Source organism: Sturnus vulgaris, chromosome 3, assembly GCF_052056855.1.
Source record: "Sturnus vulgaris isolate bStuVul1 chromosome 3, bStuVul1.hap1, whole genome shotgun sequence".
NCBI lineage: Eukaryota > Metazoa > Chordata > Aves > Passeriformes > Sturnidae > Sturnus > Sturnus vulgaris.
This window is the reverse complement of record NC_142245.1, coordinates 30,791,351-30,809,875: the sequence shown is the minus strand read 5'-3', so window position 1 is coordinate 30,809,875 and position 18,525 is coordinate 30,791,351. Positions and strand designations below refer to the sequence as shown.

At 40.9% G+C, this 18,525-nt stretch overlaps 1 protein-coding gene and 1 long non-coding RNA gene across 2 annotated transcripts in view; one reads left to right on the top strand and one right to left on the bottom strand.

Moving 5' to 3' along the window:
* Window positions 1-15,455, bottom strand: part of KCNK5 (potassium two pore domain channel subfamily K member 5) — a 35,285-nt gene extending 19,830 nt beyond the window's left edge. Inside the window, exon 1 of the mRNA XM_014877270.2 lies at window positions 15,117-15,455. Within this exon, the coding sequence (XP_014732756.1) occupies window positions 15,117-15,302 (186 nt within the window). The 5' untranslated portion in view covers window positions 15,303-15,455. The remainder of the gene's footprint in view (window positions 1-15,116) is intronic.
* A 157-nt stretch (window positions 15,456-15,612) lies between these two features.
* Window positions 15,613-17,121, top strand: LOC148224261 (uncharacterized). The gene is made up of 2 exons (XR_015802252.1): window positions 15,613-16,214; window positions 16,317-17,121. It is a non-coding gene; the product is annotated as an uncharacterized LOC148224261 (long non-coding RNA).
* The last annotated feature ends 1,404 nt before the right edge of the window (window positions 17,122-18,525 follow it).

The window sequence follows — 18,525 nt, the reverse complement described above, 5'->3', positions numbered from 1 at the left end:
GTCCAGTGGAAACACGTTGTGAGTTTACGAATAAATTAATTCCACATCATTGTTTAGAAACAGAAAAGGTAAATAATTCTGCTTGAATAAATGATCAAAATTAGACAAAGCATGAGCAACATGAAATAGGATATGTAAGACTTGAGGATAAAAATTTTATGGCATTCTATAGTGCCAGCATTTGCTATATTGAATATTTTTTTTCTCCTACCCCTGCACACACTCTACCCACTACTTCCTACCCCCCAATTAAAACCAGACATTCACGTGCTAGCCATTTTAAAAATTCACATAGATGTAAATGCTGATCACTGCAATGAATTCTACTCTGTCTACAAAAAGTCCTTAGGGTTGCTTCTACCTGGAGAAACAATCTTAATATTGTGTAATGTTCTGCAAGATTAGCTGCTCAATCAGTGGTGGTAACTAGCACCACCACCTTTTCCTTCCCTCCAAGGTGGACACAAACATCACAAAGTATATTGACATGCTTGAGTTTTGCAGGAAAAGTCACAGCTGAGTAATAAACCTAATCAAGAGAGCTTTCCTGAGGATATGATGCTTCCCAAGATGCAAGTGCACATTTTTTGTGTGTCACTTGGCATGGAGAACAAAGACTGAGAGTTTTGAAGTTTGTTTCCCAGGATATTTTCCACTATCTCCATTGAAATGATGAGAGGATTATCTCTTGTACGACAAACAAATGAGTGGAGATCAAACTTAACCCTCCTAGCTTCTCAACTTCTGCAATATCTGAATATTAATAGAAAAACAGTAGTTCCCAGAAAGGCTCTCAATCTAATAACAGAAAGTGCCTCCCTGGAGAAGAGAGCCACGGAAAAAAACATTTGACTTAGTTCAATTATAAAGAGAACAAAACTAGCAAAATACAGTTTAAAATGCATCTAGTTTCTTTAATTTTCTACTTCAGTTCATGCTGTGAACTTAAATTCTCCTTGAATTAGCCTGCAGTAAGAGGAGAATTTCAAAGCTTCCGTATCTTGAAACTGGACCTTATTGACCTTGAGAACAATATAGGTTTTGTCATCAATTTTATTTAAAGATAAGCAAGTTGTACTGCAAAAATGAAAGGTGAGAGGAGATAGTGTTGCTTTCTTTGTACGGTATCAGAAACGATTAATGAAGACCACAAACAAAACTCATTTAAACAAAAAGCCAGTTGTTTGGTATAAGAATAAACGACAACAAAAAAAAATCTGAGTGAAACCAAGCTGCAAATTAGAGCAGGCTCTAAACCAGGCAATAGCTGTTAATCAAAACATTCAGCATGGCAGTGTATAAGAACCTCCCTATGCCTACACCAAGATCTAGATTAACAGTGATTAGTTTAGCTAATGTAAATATTTCTGCAATGTCGTGTTAGAGGTAAGATTTTGGATCAGGACTCCTTATTACTACTATAGTGCACCAGGGAGCATATTTTTGTCCTCTACTAAAATTCTCTTAGTAAGAGAGAAGGAGTTCTTCAGAGTGACGTTGGGAGAAAGAGTTTACTCTTTTACCATTTTCTGTGGCTCCATTCAAAGGCATGCAGGAGCTCTTCCTCAAGGATGGACACAAATCCGAGTGCCCCAGAGATAAATGGTGAAGAGGAAAACAAATTACTTGGAAAGAAACAACGCAACTGATAAACAGAAGACTAATACTTTTGCAGCATGAGCTTGATTTATTTTTTCTCCTGACAGACCTCTAACAAGAAGGTCTTTAAGTAAGGTCTGAGCCATATAGAATACACATAATTTCCTTTACTGAATATACTAGCGTTTCTACTAAGTGGATGCATGTCCTAATTGACTTTGTAAAGTCTTATCTTAAGGTCACATGGAAAAGAAGTACAAGTCAAGATTACTGATTTTGTAATGATAATTTGCCCTCCTTATTTGTACGAAGTGCTATTCTACTGAAGGTTTACAGATGGGTGTTACGTCTACAGCTACAGACATAACACAAGTGCTGTCCTCTTTGGATTAAGCAAATTTTGCATGGAAATACTCCATCTGACAATGGAAACAGAACACAAATCTGAGCGATATGGTCTAGTGAAAGGTGTCCCTGCTCATGGCAAGGGCATTGGAACTGGATGAACTTTAAGGCTCTTCCCAACCTAAACTGTTGTATAATTTTCTTCTTTTGTTTTATAAGAAGCAATGCAAGAGTTACATTTGTCTTTGCAGCTTTCTATCATAAGCATCTATTTTACAAAACAGTGTTTTAAAAATAGGCAGTATAAGACATTTTCAGTCAAAATACACATACATGTTTTCTGAAAAGTCCTCACAGTGTGTGCAGGAGTGTTTGTGGAAACCTGTTGTAGACTGCCCAGACATGATTTGGATAATGCTTATTGATTTCATGGTCTGCAATGAGTTCTATGTTTTGCCTTTTCTCCACCCTCATGGAAACTTCCCATTGCTTTCCTAAACTACCTTTACCGAAAGGAATGTCCAAATCTGAGGCTTCATTTTTCCATGCAGTAAAATTCAAGAATAAATCAAAGAAGGATGTCCAGCCCAAACAGGGTTGCACCTAAGCACACTTCCTCACTAAGTCAAATTGAGGCCAAGCCAGGATTGGTCATGTGAATTGACAGAAAAACAGAGTAGTCAGGTCTTTGGAAATATTTGTTACTCTTTCTATACCATGAAATCAAATATGCAATCAAGCCCTGAAGAAAAAGTGAAAATTAACTCCACTGATCAGAAAGCAAGCAGTTGTAAGATGCTACATGGTGAATTTTGAGAGGTTTTGGCAAATTGAACCATTATAGTTGAATGAATAAAGCTTTCCCTCGCTACCAACCACTGCTGTCCTGCTGCTAATTTCTCTTTGACATAACCACTAGATAACAACATGCTTGATTAGGGACCTCCAAGCTCAGATGTGTAAAAAGGAAGACTAGGGGTAAACTACTGTGATGAGAGAATTAATTAATTCTGCAATAACCTCCCAACTATTTTAGAGTGAAACATGAAGTCATTGAGATTTAGGTGGTAAGAGTCCATAAAAAAAACAATTTCAGCATTGGAACTCTACTTCTATTATGCAGTACAAATAGGTGTTACTGTTTCCTTTGGAAAAAAAAGGTCTAATCTGTAGGGAAATTAACCTCTTGGAGGCATGTCAATATTTTTACAGCACACACTGGTTAAAACTTGCTTGTATGTGATGTATAGCATGGACAGTTCATTTTCCTATAAGTCATAATTCATAGGACAAACAATGTGAGGGATATTAATGGAAAGAGATCAACAAGGTTATTTCCTTTTTGTGACTTTCTGCAGAGTTAAATAATAAGTGAAACTCTTAATTCAGCAAATAAGTTAACTGGAACTATTTTGTCATTGCAGAATTGAATACTGAAGCTTCCCTATTTGTGATACTTGCAGATCCTATGCTTCAGCAAACTAATGTTGCTTAATTTTATTTCTCCTTTTGATTTATGTGCAATGGATGTAAATACCAAGTGTTTTGAAGTGGCATCTGGCTTTTTTGACAGATCATGACTACAGAATTTAGCAGTTTATATGGATTTTCCCCCTATTAATTTCAGGACTAGATTCCAATTTTATGAACTACTTAATAAACTATTTTGATGAAAAGCATATTCAGTGCTTTACCAGCATTCCCTTGCTCTTTTGATTAATGCAGTAATAGAAATGTTTCCTATTCACTTTCCTAAGTTCCACAGACATGTTTTGAAGACAAATTAGCTAAAGGTTATTGCTGCATGAGAACTGCAGCTGTTCTGCAGATGCTGAGTGTCCCTACTTTTCAGTGGCCCACAATCATTCTCATTCAGAAATAAAACCTATCAGCTTTCACTAGTATAGCTTAATTTTGTGGGCCTCTGTTCCAATATGCTTACAGCATGCTTTGCCTTGGATGGGGGAAAGAAAAAAAAAGTATTTCAACAACTTTTATGTTGCATCAGCTGAAATTAAGACATAGGAATAATCTATAATACCAGATTAGGCTTCCTTCCTATCTGAATACATACATGGTGACTAATGTAGCCAACTCCCCTTTAGAAGGGCTTTGGAAAATGCTGTTGTCCCCACTTCAGAGATAAGAAAGTGGAAGCAGAAGAGTCAAGAGTTTAATCAAGCCCTCACACCAGCTGGTGACCTGAGTTAGGCAGGGTTAGAACCAGACAGTGTTTGCAAGAGACTCTTGCAACAGAGCTGGTACCGATTGCATAAGCAGATGGTAACCCATGCAGCAGTCTGTTTCCAAAATAATACATTTCAGTTCAGTTGCAATTGATTTAAGTAGACTTAAATGAAACCAAAACAGTCCTATTGTCAATAAAAACACAGTTGCTTGAGATTAATTTACTAGATGCAGAGGAGCTGAACAGAAAATGTTGATATTACACAGGAGATGTAGAAGAGGAAAGTGAGTTTAAAATGAAGCTTCCCACCACCCCCTCCCCCCCCAGCCCGTCCTGCTCTCAGTGTATAAGAATAGTTAATTAGGACAAGTCAAAACACAAGTGATCCAAGCTTGACAGCTTTGCTTACAGAGGCCCAATAAGCTTTTCAACTCAGTGAGTGAATTGAAGCATAAAGTAACACTGCATACTACATTCTCTCCCATTTATAGCCATGCATTAAAATATGCTTCAGGTTAAGAAATTGACAGAAAGCTACTTGTTTAAAACACTCTAAAAACTGTTCCATTTCTTAGGCACTAGGAGGAAAATGTCATAGACTTTCAGTTTCACAAGCACTTTTGTATTTCATCCCCAAATTTCAATACAACTGTAAAGGTCTTGTTTGTTTGAAGACGTTAGAAGCTGCTGCCGAAGCTGCATGCTAGTATTATCACACACCTCATTTCCTATTCAACAACCTATCTTAAGTAGAAACAGGTACTAAAAGAAAAAAAAAAAAAAAAGGCAGGTTCGTGTAAAACAACTTACTTGTCTGACAATTCAGTGAGCTTACACATGCTGGAATAGAAATCTTGCTTGTCCCAACAGTATCAAATAAAAAAACCAAAAGTGATCAGACTTGGGTGGAGCAGAGTATTGCCTGTAACAACATTTTTAATCAGGTAGACTTTTGAACTACAGAACAGGAACAAGAAAAAGACACACTGTTGGCTATTAACTCTTCGGAGTAGTTCCTTCACTAAGCCACCTTGTTAAGCCAAACAACCAACCACGTTTCCAGGGTCAACCAAAAACTTTACATAACCTCAACCACACCAGTCTATCTCCCATTCCTGTATCAGGCAGCAGGAGGAGGAGGAAAGGCAAGGCATACTTCCAATGTCAACAGGGACAGGATGCTTTGTATGAATAACAAGGTGATGGGTTTATCTTAAGAGGTCTAACAAGGGCAAAACCTGCCACAGAAAGGCTCTTAGCTTTGCGATTTCTGTTATTATGTATTTAGCTTTATCCAGGGCTTAACCTGAAATAAAATGTTTTTATGGGACTTACTGTAAATCTCTTCAACACTAGATTAACTCAAGACTGATCTTTGGGTAAAGAGTGGACTCTGAACAAATGTTTTCAAATACAGAGATCTGCTGGCACAGTTATGGCAGGCTAGAAAGGTGTGATCAGTAACTGAGATAAAAGACTAGGAAACAGTCTGACCTAGACACTCTCAGACCTGTAATAGCTTGGTTTGCCTAGTCCATTTCTTCTGCTGGGGAGTGAATTAGACTGGCAATGACATCAGTTTGCTGCTAAGAGCTGGCTGTGCATTAGAGTATTTCTTAAACAATGTTGTGTCAGCATATATACAACCCCCCCCCCCCCCGTTTTTTTTTCAGGAATTGTAAAACATTAAAAACCACACAAATAACACATGCACTAGAACACAATCTTCTGCTATTTTAATACATTTGGCACTCTACTAATAAATACACAGAAGGGGCTTTTTTACCAAGGGAGATTCTAACCACTAAGTTACAGAAAGCAGAACAGATACCGCATCAATAATTCTCCAATAATCTTTTCAGTCCTGTTCCACATCTAGTTCCTGGTCAAATCCCACTTGTAAACTAGAAATTGCATATATCCTGTAGAAGATTTTAAGTAAGTTAAAAAGTAAGCTTAGTCAACTGAAAAAATCTTTTCACTTTAACACTACCAAACCATGCACACTTTCAGTTTCACAAAATTTCCCATAAATTTGCAGGTTTCCCCTGAACAGCTAACACAAGACAAATTGCAGGCAAAGAGTAATGTACAGTATTGATGTGTGGCAGGTAATTAAAAGACTCTGTGCCCTGTCAGTTCTCAACTGTCCCATCCCTGAGGATGCATGAAAGCCAAAGCAATTTGTCTTCTTGCTACTGTATTAAAGGCAAGAGCAATCAACTGGTAGAAGTACCACAGTTGTTGTCTTCTGTTACTCTTTTCCTTCCTAGCCCGGATTTCCTGCAACAGATATCTGTGACTGTTCAGCAGCATCTATTACCATCTCAGAAGCTGAGACACAGGAAGCACTCCTACATTTTTAATTAGAGAACCCACAAGCTTAAAAGCTGCTCACAAGTAAGATGCTAAGGGAGTCAACAAAACCACAGAAAAACTGCAGTCACCTCAAATAAATGAGACGGTTTTTCTAAGATGCACAGAATTCAGATGAAAGCACCTACTCAACGTCTAGTGTGAAACTACTTTATGACAGTGTTTCTCCATTAGGAGACAAGATGCAGCCAGCTGTGAGGACATCTGTCCAAATAACCAAATGTCTAATTGTAGTAGAGCGGAACAAGCATTATTAAAACATGCAAATAAAGCCAAGGCACTCTCAAAGTTTGACCTATGTTTTACTGCCTCTAAATATTAGATAAAACATCTATTCTCATCTCATTAATCAAGTTGACAGCTTTAGGATCTTGCAGAGACTATGTAACAACTTCATGAAAAGTACAGTTATCCTATAGTCACAATCTAGTTAAGATACTACCTGAAAATCTAGTATCACTGTAACAAATAATGTAGAGACACAATAAAGATGACTACTGGGTTTGCTGCTAAACAGAAACAACTTCAAAATTTTTTGTTCTCTCTCCCTTCCTTTGCCTTCCACCTGAAACGCCACAAAAAAAGTTGGAAGAGGGCAGGTGGTACTTTAAAAAGGACAATTGATAGTGAAAAAGGTGAAAAATTTTCAAAGTGCACTGATAAAAATAAGAGTGAAGCATAAACTCCAGTGCCCTTCAAAAACCCTTGTGCCAACAAGGCAAGCCTTGATTGCCCTCTGTCATTCTGCAGTCACGTACACACCACTTAGACAGGCCTGAAGCCTTAACTGGAAAGTTATCATAGATCAACTATTTAACTTGATTTGAACATATTTGCATTACAGTCTGTAGGTGGTTAACAGCAACTGTAAGAGCTGAGCATGTGGTAGGTTGAACGTTCAGCCACACTAATGCAAGAGAGGCTAAGGGAGAAGTCAATATCACCGTGAGCTTGATTCGACCCCTTCTCTTTGTTCAGCTGCTTGGCTCCAAATACCTCCCCTGTTTCTTTGGTGCCTGGAGGAGACTCATCAACCCCACTTCCATTACAAGCCAGAAATAACCTATTTACAAGCCACTGTTTCTCTAGTGAGGGACCAAACATGATTCTTGAGCAACTTTCCTCCAAAGCTTTCTTACTCCTTTGGAGTAGGTTGGGAGTAGCAAAGAGGAGAAGCAATATGAGCATTTGGAGGTCACACAGAGAAGTCATCACTGATCATTTGATATTTTAGCCAGGCCATCAAAAATACTATCATATAGTATCATATCTGGCTATGCTTTCTACCTCAGGACATTCACAACCCTTTGCAGAATTATTTTCAAGTTCCATCAGCTATTACTCACTCGCTGCCATTATCTAACAATCTTATGACTTACTTTGCAGTCCAAAGAAATGTTAACTGTCACTGTTATTAGGAAGTATCAGAATTCAGAGAACTGCGATATTTTTGCACCTCTTGCAACCTCAAAGAGACACACAGGTTTGGGTTTCGTTTCTCGGCAGTTAGAAACTGCTTACACAGTATTTGCAAGATGCCAACACAGAACAAAGTCAATTTAGTATTTGGCAGTTTGCTCAAGCACAGTTTGTGTCTACCTTTTCACTAAGGCAGAAATTTAGTCCTATAGACTGGCTGATCTAGCAATCAATTCTGTAAGAGAGGTTAAAAAAAATAGGTCCATCATAAGAAACACTACAGATACACATAAGGTTAGAAAAGGAAACAACCTGTTATTTGTTTCTTACTTCCTTTTTATCACTTGCATTTATTTCTCTTAAGCAAATCAGTGTATGAGGTTTGATTTAAAAATATTTCAGAAACTATTTTGCAGCCAAGAGTGTCTGATCCACTCAAGTTCACACAACACAATGCAGGGGGAAAAAAAAGAAATAATAACTTCCTTACTGATTTGACTGTAAATAGATCTACTAGGAACAATCTCTCCTGCCTACAATTTAAGTGTTGACAAGTACATAACTAACAGAGTAAAATCTAAAAACTCCAATATAAAGACGTGATAATACAAGATGGGAAGACACAGAAAACAAACAGCCAGCCTGAAGTTGTTCGCTGCTAAAGTACCTGGTGTTTTAAAGAAAAGATCTATTAATGCTAGAACCAGCAATGCCGATGAGGGACTTGACAGAATCAAGACAGAAAATAAAGGAAGACAAAGCTCCTTCAAGCCCAAGGCATCCCCTCAATCAGAGCTAGCAAAAATGCAGAGTACATACTGCATGCTTATTTTAAAAGTTCAATCGGCCTCGAAGTGTGGCTCTCCTGAGGATGTCTGTAGCACCACAGGTGCTTCGGGTGTGACCTGAAGTGGGATTTTAATTTAACTGAAAGGTGAAACTCTTCCACTTTACCTGTCACCACATTCTGTTACATACTACAGAGCAGACTCAGTTTGTGATCTGAGCTCAGTTTGGACTAAACAAAGCCCAAAGACAAGCTATTACTCCAAACTACTTCAGGAAGAAATGTTCACACGGTCATATATATTCAATCCACAGAATGAAACGAGTGCCAGGGACAAAATAAAACCTCTGCAAATCACAGGCTTTGTGATCAGCAGATCCACAGCACCAACGTGCAAAAGCATTCTCCTTTGCTCCCCAGCTGATCAGATTATTTACTATCACTTGAAATCTAGCTTGTTTCCAGGTTGTCGATTACAGTGTTGACATCTACTTGCACTACCAGCAAGGAATACAACTCTTCTGAAAGTCAACAACATTCAGAGAAAAGCAAAACAATTAATTATGTTTAATTAGTATTAATAACGAAAACAATAATTTGTTTTTAGAAAGGAAATCAGTAGAAAGTCATTATTACACTGTATCTTCACTGGCTACAGAAGGCATCTTGCAAAGACCATACATGCATACAGTATGAACCAAAGCATAGAACAAGCTGTTGATAACTTGCAAAACTACTTGCATGCCATGGTCTCTGGAGCAGAGCTTGCCAAAAAACACACCTAGTAGCAGAAGGTAACATGAAAGGTAACACAAACATTCAGTTCTAAGGTAACAGAAGAACAGCATACTAGGAACACTCCAGGATTAAGTTCATAATTGGAAAAAGGAAAAGCCCATAGCAGAAAAATTATAGCTTCTGATCGATTGCTATTGCTCCATCGGCAGAGTTGCAGTGTATGCACTATCAGCTTTGTTTAACTATGTTCCAAGACAGTTCAAACAATTTAATGGTTAAACAGGGAAAAAAAAGAAAACACAACAGAAAAGCATGCCTGCTTACATTTGGTTTTATGTGTAGAGACACAGAGAAAAGCGGTGGGGTAATGCAGCTGGACATCAGGAGCAATTTCTTCGTGGAAAGAAATTGTTAAGCATTGGAATGGACTACCCAGGAAGGTGGTGGAGTCACCATCCCTGCAGGCGTTCAAGAAAGAAGTGGACATGGCACCCAGTGCCAGGGTCCACTTGACAAGTTGGTGTTTGGTCAAAGGTTGGACTCTATGATCTCAGAGGTCTTCTCCAACCTAAATGATTCTGTGCCTTTTCTAATGCTGCAGTGGCAATAAAACCTCTGTCTCACACTCTGAGGCATCTTAGTCAGCTGTGGACAGTGAACTTTTCATCTCAGTTCATACCCACTGAATTTAGAGGATGCATTATTAAAGATATAAATTTTAAAATCTAGGAATACCTATTTCACAAGCATAAGCCTTAATTTACACTATTAAGTTCTTATATGAAAGATATTAGAAACAGTTAACAACTTTGTTCATTGGCAGTCACTCGTCCTTGTCTGAAAGATGCTCGGCTTTACTTTCCTCAGCCTATGAAAAAGGCTTAGCCTTGAAAGACACAAGTCAACTGGCATTCCAGATAATTAATTCAGTCCCCTATTTATCCACCCCACCTTCAATATCTTAAATGGAAGAGATCAGGAAGGTAAAGAGCAAACAAACAAACCTAAGTAAGTCTAGAATCTCATTATGCACCTCCTGAAGAGCATAAAAAAGGGAAAATGTTATGAAAAAGATGCCCCTGCTAACTTTACACTGAAAACCAAATCACTCTACAAAGCCTAAGCAAAAGCCATCATCTCTGTTAAATGTTGAAAATCTGGTTCAATTTTTTAAGAAAACTAGTTTGCAGACTCTCTCAAAAGTATTGCCCATAGATTTAAACCTTGAGACAGCAGCCTGAAAGTAAAGCAACGTGGGAAACAATGTTCAGAATCATAGAATATTCTTAAAATTTCCACAATTAAAGATCAATTCCAAGAACATTCAAATCTAGAAGCAAGCTTCACCATCTCCAAGCACAAACCAAAATGCTGGAAATGCACCTGTAGGTACTTGCGAAAAGTGAAGGCACTTTAAAAAACAGGGGAGAAACTACTATTAATCCACTTAACTGTTATTTCCTTTAGCATAAACCATGTTCCATTTATATTCTAGAAGCTATCCTTAAAAACCTACTAAAATGTTTGTTCATAGCACTGAGCTTTAAGTCTAAACATTCAGGTTTCTAAACTTATATCTCAGGCCTGTTTAGAGTCTCGTACGCTTTTCAAATAAAGATGTCAACTATTTGCTCGCATACTCAGTGTGTTTGTCTGCTTCCCCTAAACATAGCCAGCAGTTTCTCTTTTCATTTTATTGCTGTTTTGAAAGTAACCATTTAAACTCATCTGCAAATGATTCCCTTTCTTTTCACTAGCCTTGATGTTTATCAATGGGAAGCATATCATTTTTCAATGACTCTGGTGTGCAAGTAAAAGATTTCCCGGTAAATAAGACGTGGCCCAGGGTAGGCAAACCTTAAACCTTTGCTCATGTGAATAGACATGAGGGTCAAGAGGGCACCTCCTTGCATGAATAGCTCCTTTATCATTAAGCTGATGTTTCACAACCAGGATGGAGCAATAAAGAGTAAAAGTAAGGAACTGGAGAAGCGGGAAACGACTGAATCACCTTATATTTGGTTCAGTCTTCCAAACTCCCTCCTACAGCAAAGCAGATAAAGGTGTCATCACTGGATCCCTGCTTTCCTGCGCTTCCTAAAGAGTCCCAGGACTTAGGGCCACTGAAACAAGTGGCAATAACAAGCCTTAGAAATGTATCAACAGACAAAGCTGCTACACTACTTTTAAGATTATATAATGATTATAAATACGATATAGTGACATTAATACTAAGAATGTTAATTTCTGCATATATTCCAAGGAGTTATGAGACATTTCTCTTCCGAAGTAATTGTACAGAGATGGGAGATTACACAGTTCCTTATGTCCATATACAGTTGTGGTTGAGGGTCGTTGGAGGCTTAAATAAGGTGAATAATGTGGCATCTCAGCCACATTTACATTTGAGCAATTTGAGCTCTACCCAGAACATAGACAGGCACAAACCAGCCTACACACTGCCCAGGGTGAATCACCTTTAAAATCAGGGTCTATGTAGCCTTATTCCAAGAACTGTTTAAGTACTTTCTATACCTCTTACAGTTATGGTAAGTAATATGGTACTGTCGACAATAAAAAGCAAATGGATTCTTCACACAAGAGACTCCTAAAAGCTGCTTTTAAGCAAGTTTACTTTTAGACATTTCTCAATGGAGGGAAAAGGCTTTCTTTTTCGCATATCCTACAATACTCAGCTTGTAAATTTCTGCAAGTGTGTTTAATAGATTTCAGTAAACATTTATTATGGTGTATTTCTTCTGTAATACATTGTGAAACTTTTATTACAGAATATAAACTTTAGACAGTATTTGACCAAACACAGCCCACTTAATAATCAGTTGAACTATTGGTACAGAGATGCTGGTCTGTATGTGAGCTGAGAACCTGTGCTGATAACCTACTTGTCATTTTAAGTGCTCTAGATCAACACTACAGATCTGGCTTTGTAGTCATTCCAAACAGTTTCCATTGCACTTACAGCTAGCATTAAGCTCAAAGGAACACACGAGCTAACCTGGGTGGGGAACAAGGGCAGCAGAGAGACCGGTCTCTGAATAAGTCAGTCCTTGTCACCTTTCAGGCTGCTTCTGGAAACAAAATTGGTATTGTTAGTTCAACTTGAACATTTCTTGGCATCCTTTCATTTTACCAACACCCATTTAAAATTCTACAGTTGGAGATATTTGCTGAAGAACTTTATCTGGTATGTTTTAAATGGGGGTCTTAAATAGAACATCAGAGAAGTAACAGCAAAGCTCAACATGGCTCTCTAAAGTCACATGAGTATCAGTGGGGACCAAAAACAGAGTGAAAGAAAAGGCTTCAAGATGAATTCACCTATTAAAAAAGAAACAACAGCAGAAAAATGAGTTAAACCACACAAAATCCCAAAAACAAGTTTAGGGAGTCCATGGAAGAAGCTAGAGGAAGAGGCTCAGAGGAACAAGACAAAAGTCGGGATGAGGATGGGTGGGGATGTGTTAAAAGCCCATTTTTCAAATCAATAACGTTCTGGATTTATTACAAGAGAATAAATTTGGAGGCTTAATAAGAGGATCGTCAAGATTTGTGGAAGAGATGCTAGCAATGCTTTAAAAATTCGGCAGAACCCAACAGAAGCAGCATTTAGTGGTTGAGAAAGGACAACTACAAAGACTATATCTGATATAATTTACAACTTACTCAGGACAGAATCCTGATGTCCTTACATAATTCCCCCCATCACAGTTCACTTCAGCTAGGTTAGATTTCACCCTGTCAGATGTGACACACTTCCTTCTTTCCCAACACTTCTTACATAGAAGTTGAATATGAACAGGCACAAAACCACAAGTCTAAAAGAAAGCAGGCAGTAAAATTTGCAGTTACTAGTAAGAGTGAAATAAAGGCATTTACATTTGGGCCAGCCTGAGTTTAGGATGACAACAGAATATCTGTGTGGGATCACCAGATGAGCAAGACTGGACATGGAAAGTAGGATATGATTGGAAGAAGTGCAGATGGAAACCTCAAACCAAGTATGAGAGTATCACCAGGGGCTAATACATGGAAGAGGGAGGGCCCTCCACATTTTTCCACTGTCATCTTGTAGGTTAAGGAAAAAAAACCCAAACCCAGAAAAAAACCAACTTTCTGCCACTTCAGGATTCATTATGATACGCATCATGGGAGAAAACAAACATAAAATCCCGTAATGATTCCCTCATACCAACATAATTTTCATCCTAAATCGAGGCAGAATACAGACTCTGCATTGTGTCTGCAGCAAGTTAAGCAAGCCAGGCACATCCCAATCCAAACAAGAGGGTTTTTTTGCGGACATTAAATTAGGTTTGGGATGTAATCTAGAGTAAGATTTCATTAAGACTCCAGAACAGCAAAAACATACTTCAAACACATAGCATGTCTTTCATTTTCCAACATCTCTTTACAGTTTCAAGCCTCCATCCACCTGTTCCACTAAATACCACAAAGACACTTAACAGGGCACTAAGATGGTAAGAATAAGGACGCTGCCACCAGAAAGCTCTGCTATCTGAAGCAGACAGAAGGAAGCCACCAACCGAAGAAAGGGAACTTAAACCACAAACTTTTAGGATAAAGAAACTACACTCTTCTAAGCTTGCACAGTATCGATTACACCAAGAAAACTAATGAGCCACTTTGCCGTTCTTCTGTATTTGAGCATTTTAATGGACTTTTAGTGAATTTGAAAATGAAATAATTTTTAAAAAACCCAAAACATAATGAACAAAAAAATCTACTCGGTATAAACGTTTCTGAAATAAAAGTCCCAAATGGCTCATTCTCACCACTGGAGCCCCACATATCTGGGCAGCCTGTGTTTCATAGCTCACTAATGCTTACCACGACATTTTAACGGATTCCACATCCAAAAGAAGGCACTAAGTTTATATTGCTCACGTATTTTATACACGCTATCGATTAATAATTAGTTTTGAAGAGGCATTCTGCCAGATGAGCGACAGGACGATTATCAACTCCTTATGGCTTGGGAAAAAGTCAGTCTCCTGGAGTATAAGAGCTCAAGAGTTGCGAGCATACCTCCGTGCGACCCGTGCACCCTTTCTCCCAGTTACCCCGACTGACCCCCGGGACCCCCAGGCATTTAGTAAGGGAAGAAATAAAAAAAGAGAAAGGGAAGAAAATCAGACCAAACACAAGAGGATCGAGACACTTGGCTTCAGCCTCCCCTTGCTCTTAGCACAACATCCATTGAGGCAGAAGGAACCACCCCGGGTGCTCAAACAAGAGCCGCATTGACGGGCGCGGGCTGAGCGGCGGGCGGGAGCACACTCCGGGCGGCACCGCCGGGCCGGCCAGCGAGCGCTGAAATCAACCCCCAGCTCCTCCAGCACTCGGAGGGAAAGAGAAGGCAACGCGGACCCATTCAAAGGCTCTATCATTAAGTAGTTAGGAACGATTAAGAGGTTTCCCTACGCTCCCGCTCGAGGGACAGTTTTTCGGCACCGGGCTTTGTGAAGGCACAGACACGGTCGGGCTGTGCCGAGTCCCGGCTGGTTGCTCAGCGCGGGGTTTTCCGCTCCAGGGCGCTCGGCAGCACCTGCTGCTGCTGCTGCTGCTGCCGCCGGCACCCCCCGGCCCCAGCCCCGGCCCCCGCGCCGGCGGCGCCCGCTGTACCTGCAGGATCCTGTCCAGCCCCTCTTGGCCCAGGCAAGGGAACTGCTTGAGCAGCTCCGTCTTCTGCCGCTTATAGTTGTCGGTAGCCGAGCGCCAGTGGGGCTCTTCCAGCACCTCGAAGATCGCCGCCCCAATGGACAGGTAGAAGATGATGGCCGAGGTCAGCAAGGGGCCCCTGTCCACCATGGTGCCGCCGTAGGCAGGGAGGGCGGAGCGCGGCGAGGGGGCGAGCCGGGGCGGGTGCCCCGCGCTGCGGCCGTGGGTGCCCAAAGCCGCCCTGTCCTTCCCCTGACACCTCTGCCAGCCCCGGCCGGCCGCCGTGCCTCCTCTCCCGGCTTCTGCCGCGTTCCCTTAGAGTCTTCCACACTCCCCTTCCACACTCCCCTCCCACTCTCTCCTCCTCCCTCCTCCGCACCGCTCCACTCCCCCCGGGCTGTCTCCTTCCCCCAGTTTTCTCCCCTCCCTCCAGAGCAGCGATTTGAATCTGGTGCTCTCCCGCTTCCTCTCTCGCCCCCCCGCCCGCGCATGCGGCGCTGCCGGCGGGGAGAGGCCGGCGGGACCCGGCCCGCGGCCCGGGCAGGGACGGGCGGTCCCCGCGGCTTGGGAGGGCGGCGGTGGGGTCCGGCCATCGCCATCGCCCGCCCCCGAGGGGCCGCCGGGGGGAAGGGGAGCGGGGCCGCGACCTCCGCTCTTCCCGCCCTGCCTGCCGGGAGCCGGCGTGGGGCCGGGAGGGCAGCGCGGCCCCGGCCTCTTCCCCCTGAGCGCGGCTGGTCCCTGCGCCCGCACCGCCCGTGCCTTCCCCTCTCCGTGGTTTCCCCAGAGTCAGGGTAGGAAGGGGTAACGTAGCTCAATTTTATTTTACTTGTTCCCTCATGCCGACAGGTTCAGCGGAATTGCTCGTTTTCGACGCCGGGAGGCTGTGAAATGCAGTCTGTGGCTTTCCTGGGTGTGTGGAAGAGTGAAGGGAAGGTGAGCAGGAGCTCTGAGAAGAAAATGAGATGTCGGTCCCAGATTTCACCCCTTCCCTGAGACGTCCACACGTGGGCATTACAGATCATCAGGAGCAGAAACTGCATCTCCATTTCTTTCGTGCCTTTGGTACCTTCAATAAATATCGCTATGTTCTCTGTCTGTGTGTTTGGGAGGGAGCGAGAGACATCGGGTGGTGCTTTTCTATGAGATGCTGAAAACATCTTTCAGGCTGAAGCTCGAAGCTCACCCTGTTTTTGAAGCCTTCTCCAGGAGCTGCTTACAGCCACGAACCAGCCTTCGCCCCTCCGTGTTCAGATGGAGCTGGAAATGGGGTTAAACGGGTTAGGGAGAGATACAGTGAAGTGTTACGAACAAAGCAAATTGTTTCTGGTGTGGACACCGTTCATCTTAGAAACATTATTTTTGTGGGGGTAACAAAAACTAGCTCTTCCTCCTCTAGCCCCCACAACAGAAGTAAACACTCAAGGAGTAGTTCATATCAACTGCATCAACACGAAGAGATTTGGGATGTATAGGTACTCAGTTGGAGTACACAAACTAAAAGGCTAAGATAAGCCCGTGCAGACAGAGTTGGAATGGAGGAGAACGGGAAAGACAAAGGAGAGAGGTAGAAAATATGCAAGAGTATGAGAAAACAAAAAGGAGAGCTCATAAAAGTCAGAGGGACATGCATTGATTAAAAGGTACATGGAGATGCCTATATAAAACTGGATGATGCCCAATGGATGCTCGTGTGAGATTGCCCCCCAGAAAATCACATGGTCCTTAAGCAGTCCTTCCTACTAATGTATAAAAATATATTAAAAAAATATATCTGCAAGAGGCTCCTAGCAGCCTAAAAACAGGACAAAATCCACAACCACATTAAGTGATCAGTGTTTGCATGGGATTTCCCAGTTATTTAAAGGAAACGTTAAAAAAAAAAATCAAACTTAAAAAGATTAATTTACATATACTAGAGAAAATGGCAAGAAAAAAAGCATCATAAACATTTTTAAAATGTCATAAAGAACCTGTGCTAATCTTTTTTATTAAGGTTAAAATGAGGATGCTTCATGAAGTTGAAAGGCTGTAATTTCCTTTTAATTAAAAGTAAAAGAAGAATTTCATGATGCACAATTACCACATGAAAATTACTCCCAGGTGTTATCACTTGGCCCAAGACCTTTGCAAAACTTGAGAAGCCATTGGCCACATAAATTATAATATGAGCATCTGTCATTGTCTCACTCGCTGATTTAAAAGTAAAGTTCAAAATTGTATGTGAGTACTTATGGCAAGTGACTGAAAGTGTTGAAGAATTTTTAGTAGGCAAATTATGATATAATTTTCCTTTTGGTGCTCTTGCACCTTCTTCTGAGTCACCTGCAAGTGGTTAGGTTATTCTGACAGCAGCAGCAGTAGCCTGACACATTACAGCAATGCTGCACTTGTGTGTTCCTGACCCTGAACATCTGTGCTTGGTAACTGGAAGGTATTTGATTAAATTTTGAAACTGTACTCTTCTCCATCTGTCTTTAAGTCTCTACAGACCCATTTATACGTTGAAACAGTATCTTAAAGGCACAAGGAATGACATGAATGACCCTGAACCCACTGCAGTTACCGAGCAGAGACGAGTAAAAACACTTTCAGGCATTTTACAGAAAGTTTGTGATTTTGATTCATTCAATATTTTTACTTTCCACTCTAAACTCCCAATCACTGATTGCATAATTAGTAGTCTCAGTAACTGAGTCAGTCGGTATTTAAAAACAAACAGACCTGTAAATCACATACCATTTTTGCCTGTGTTGAAATGCTATTGCACTTGTTAGACTGTCTCCTTGTGTTTCTCTGGGTTTAAAAGAGGTGAGCCTGGTAAGGAGTGACATCCAGGAGAACAGTTTATTCCCCAAGGAACCATAAACCAGCTACTCCTGCAAGGAGAGGGGATCCACTGAGTATCAACAAACTTGAGGCACTTAGATATTTCACTTTGATTCCATTGTCTTCTGCAGAGCAAATTACAAGGTATACTTTTATGCTGCTGGCCAAGTAGTGTGTCAAGAAGGAATGTTTTGTGTAGCTGGCCTCTCTTTGCACCTCCTGATCTAAAATGCTTCTACTGACCTCAGAAAAGATCCCATATCCTTTTATTCATGGCCCTTTTCTCCTCTTTGTTTCCCTTGGATTAAACAGTACCCCTATTGTCAACCCACAGCACCTGCCACATAGGCCCCACAGCTTTTCATGCTAGCTGAGTTAATCAAAAGGCTGGGGTTATTCACTCACAGGCCTTTAAATCTCATTAAAAATCAAGGGAGAAACAGCAGAAAGCACTGTGGTGAGCAATACCACAAGTATCAATCATTTGTATTATTTGCATAGGACATTATTTCAGGCTGTCCAGTCCAAAAGGAAATCTCTTTCATCC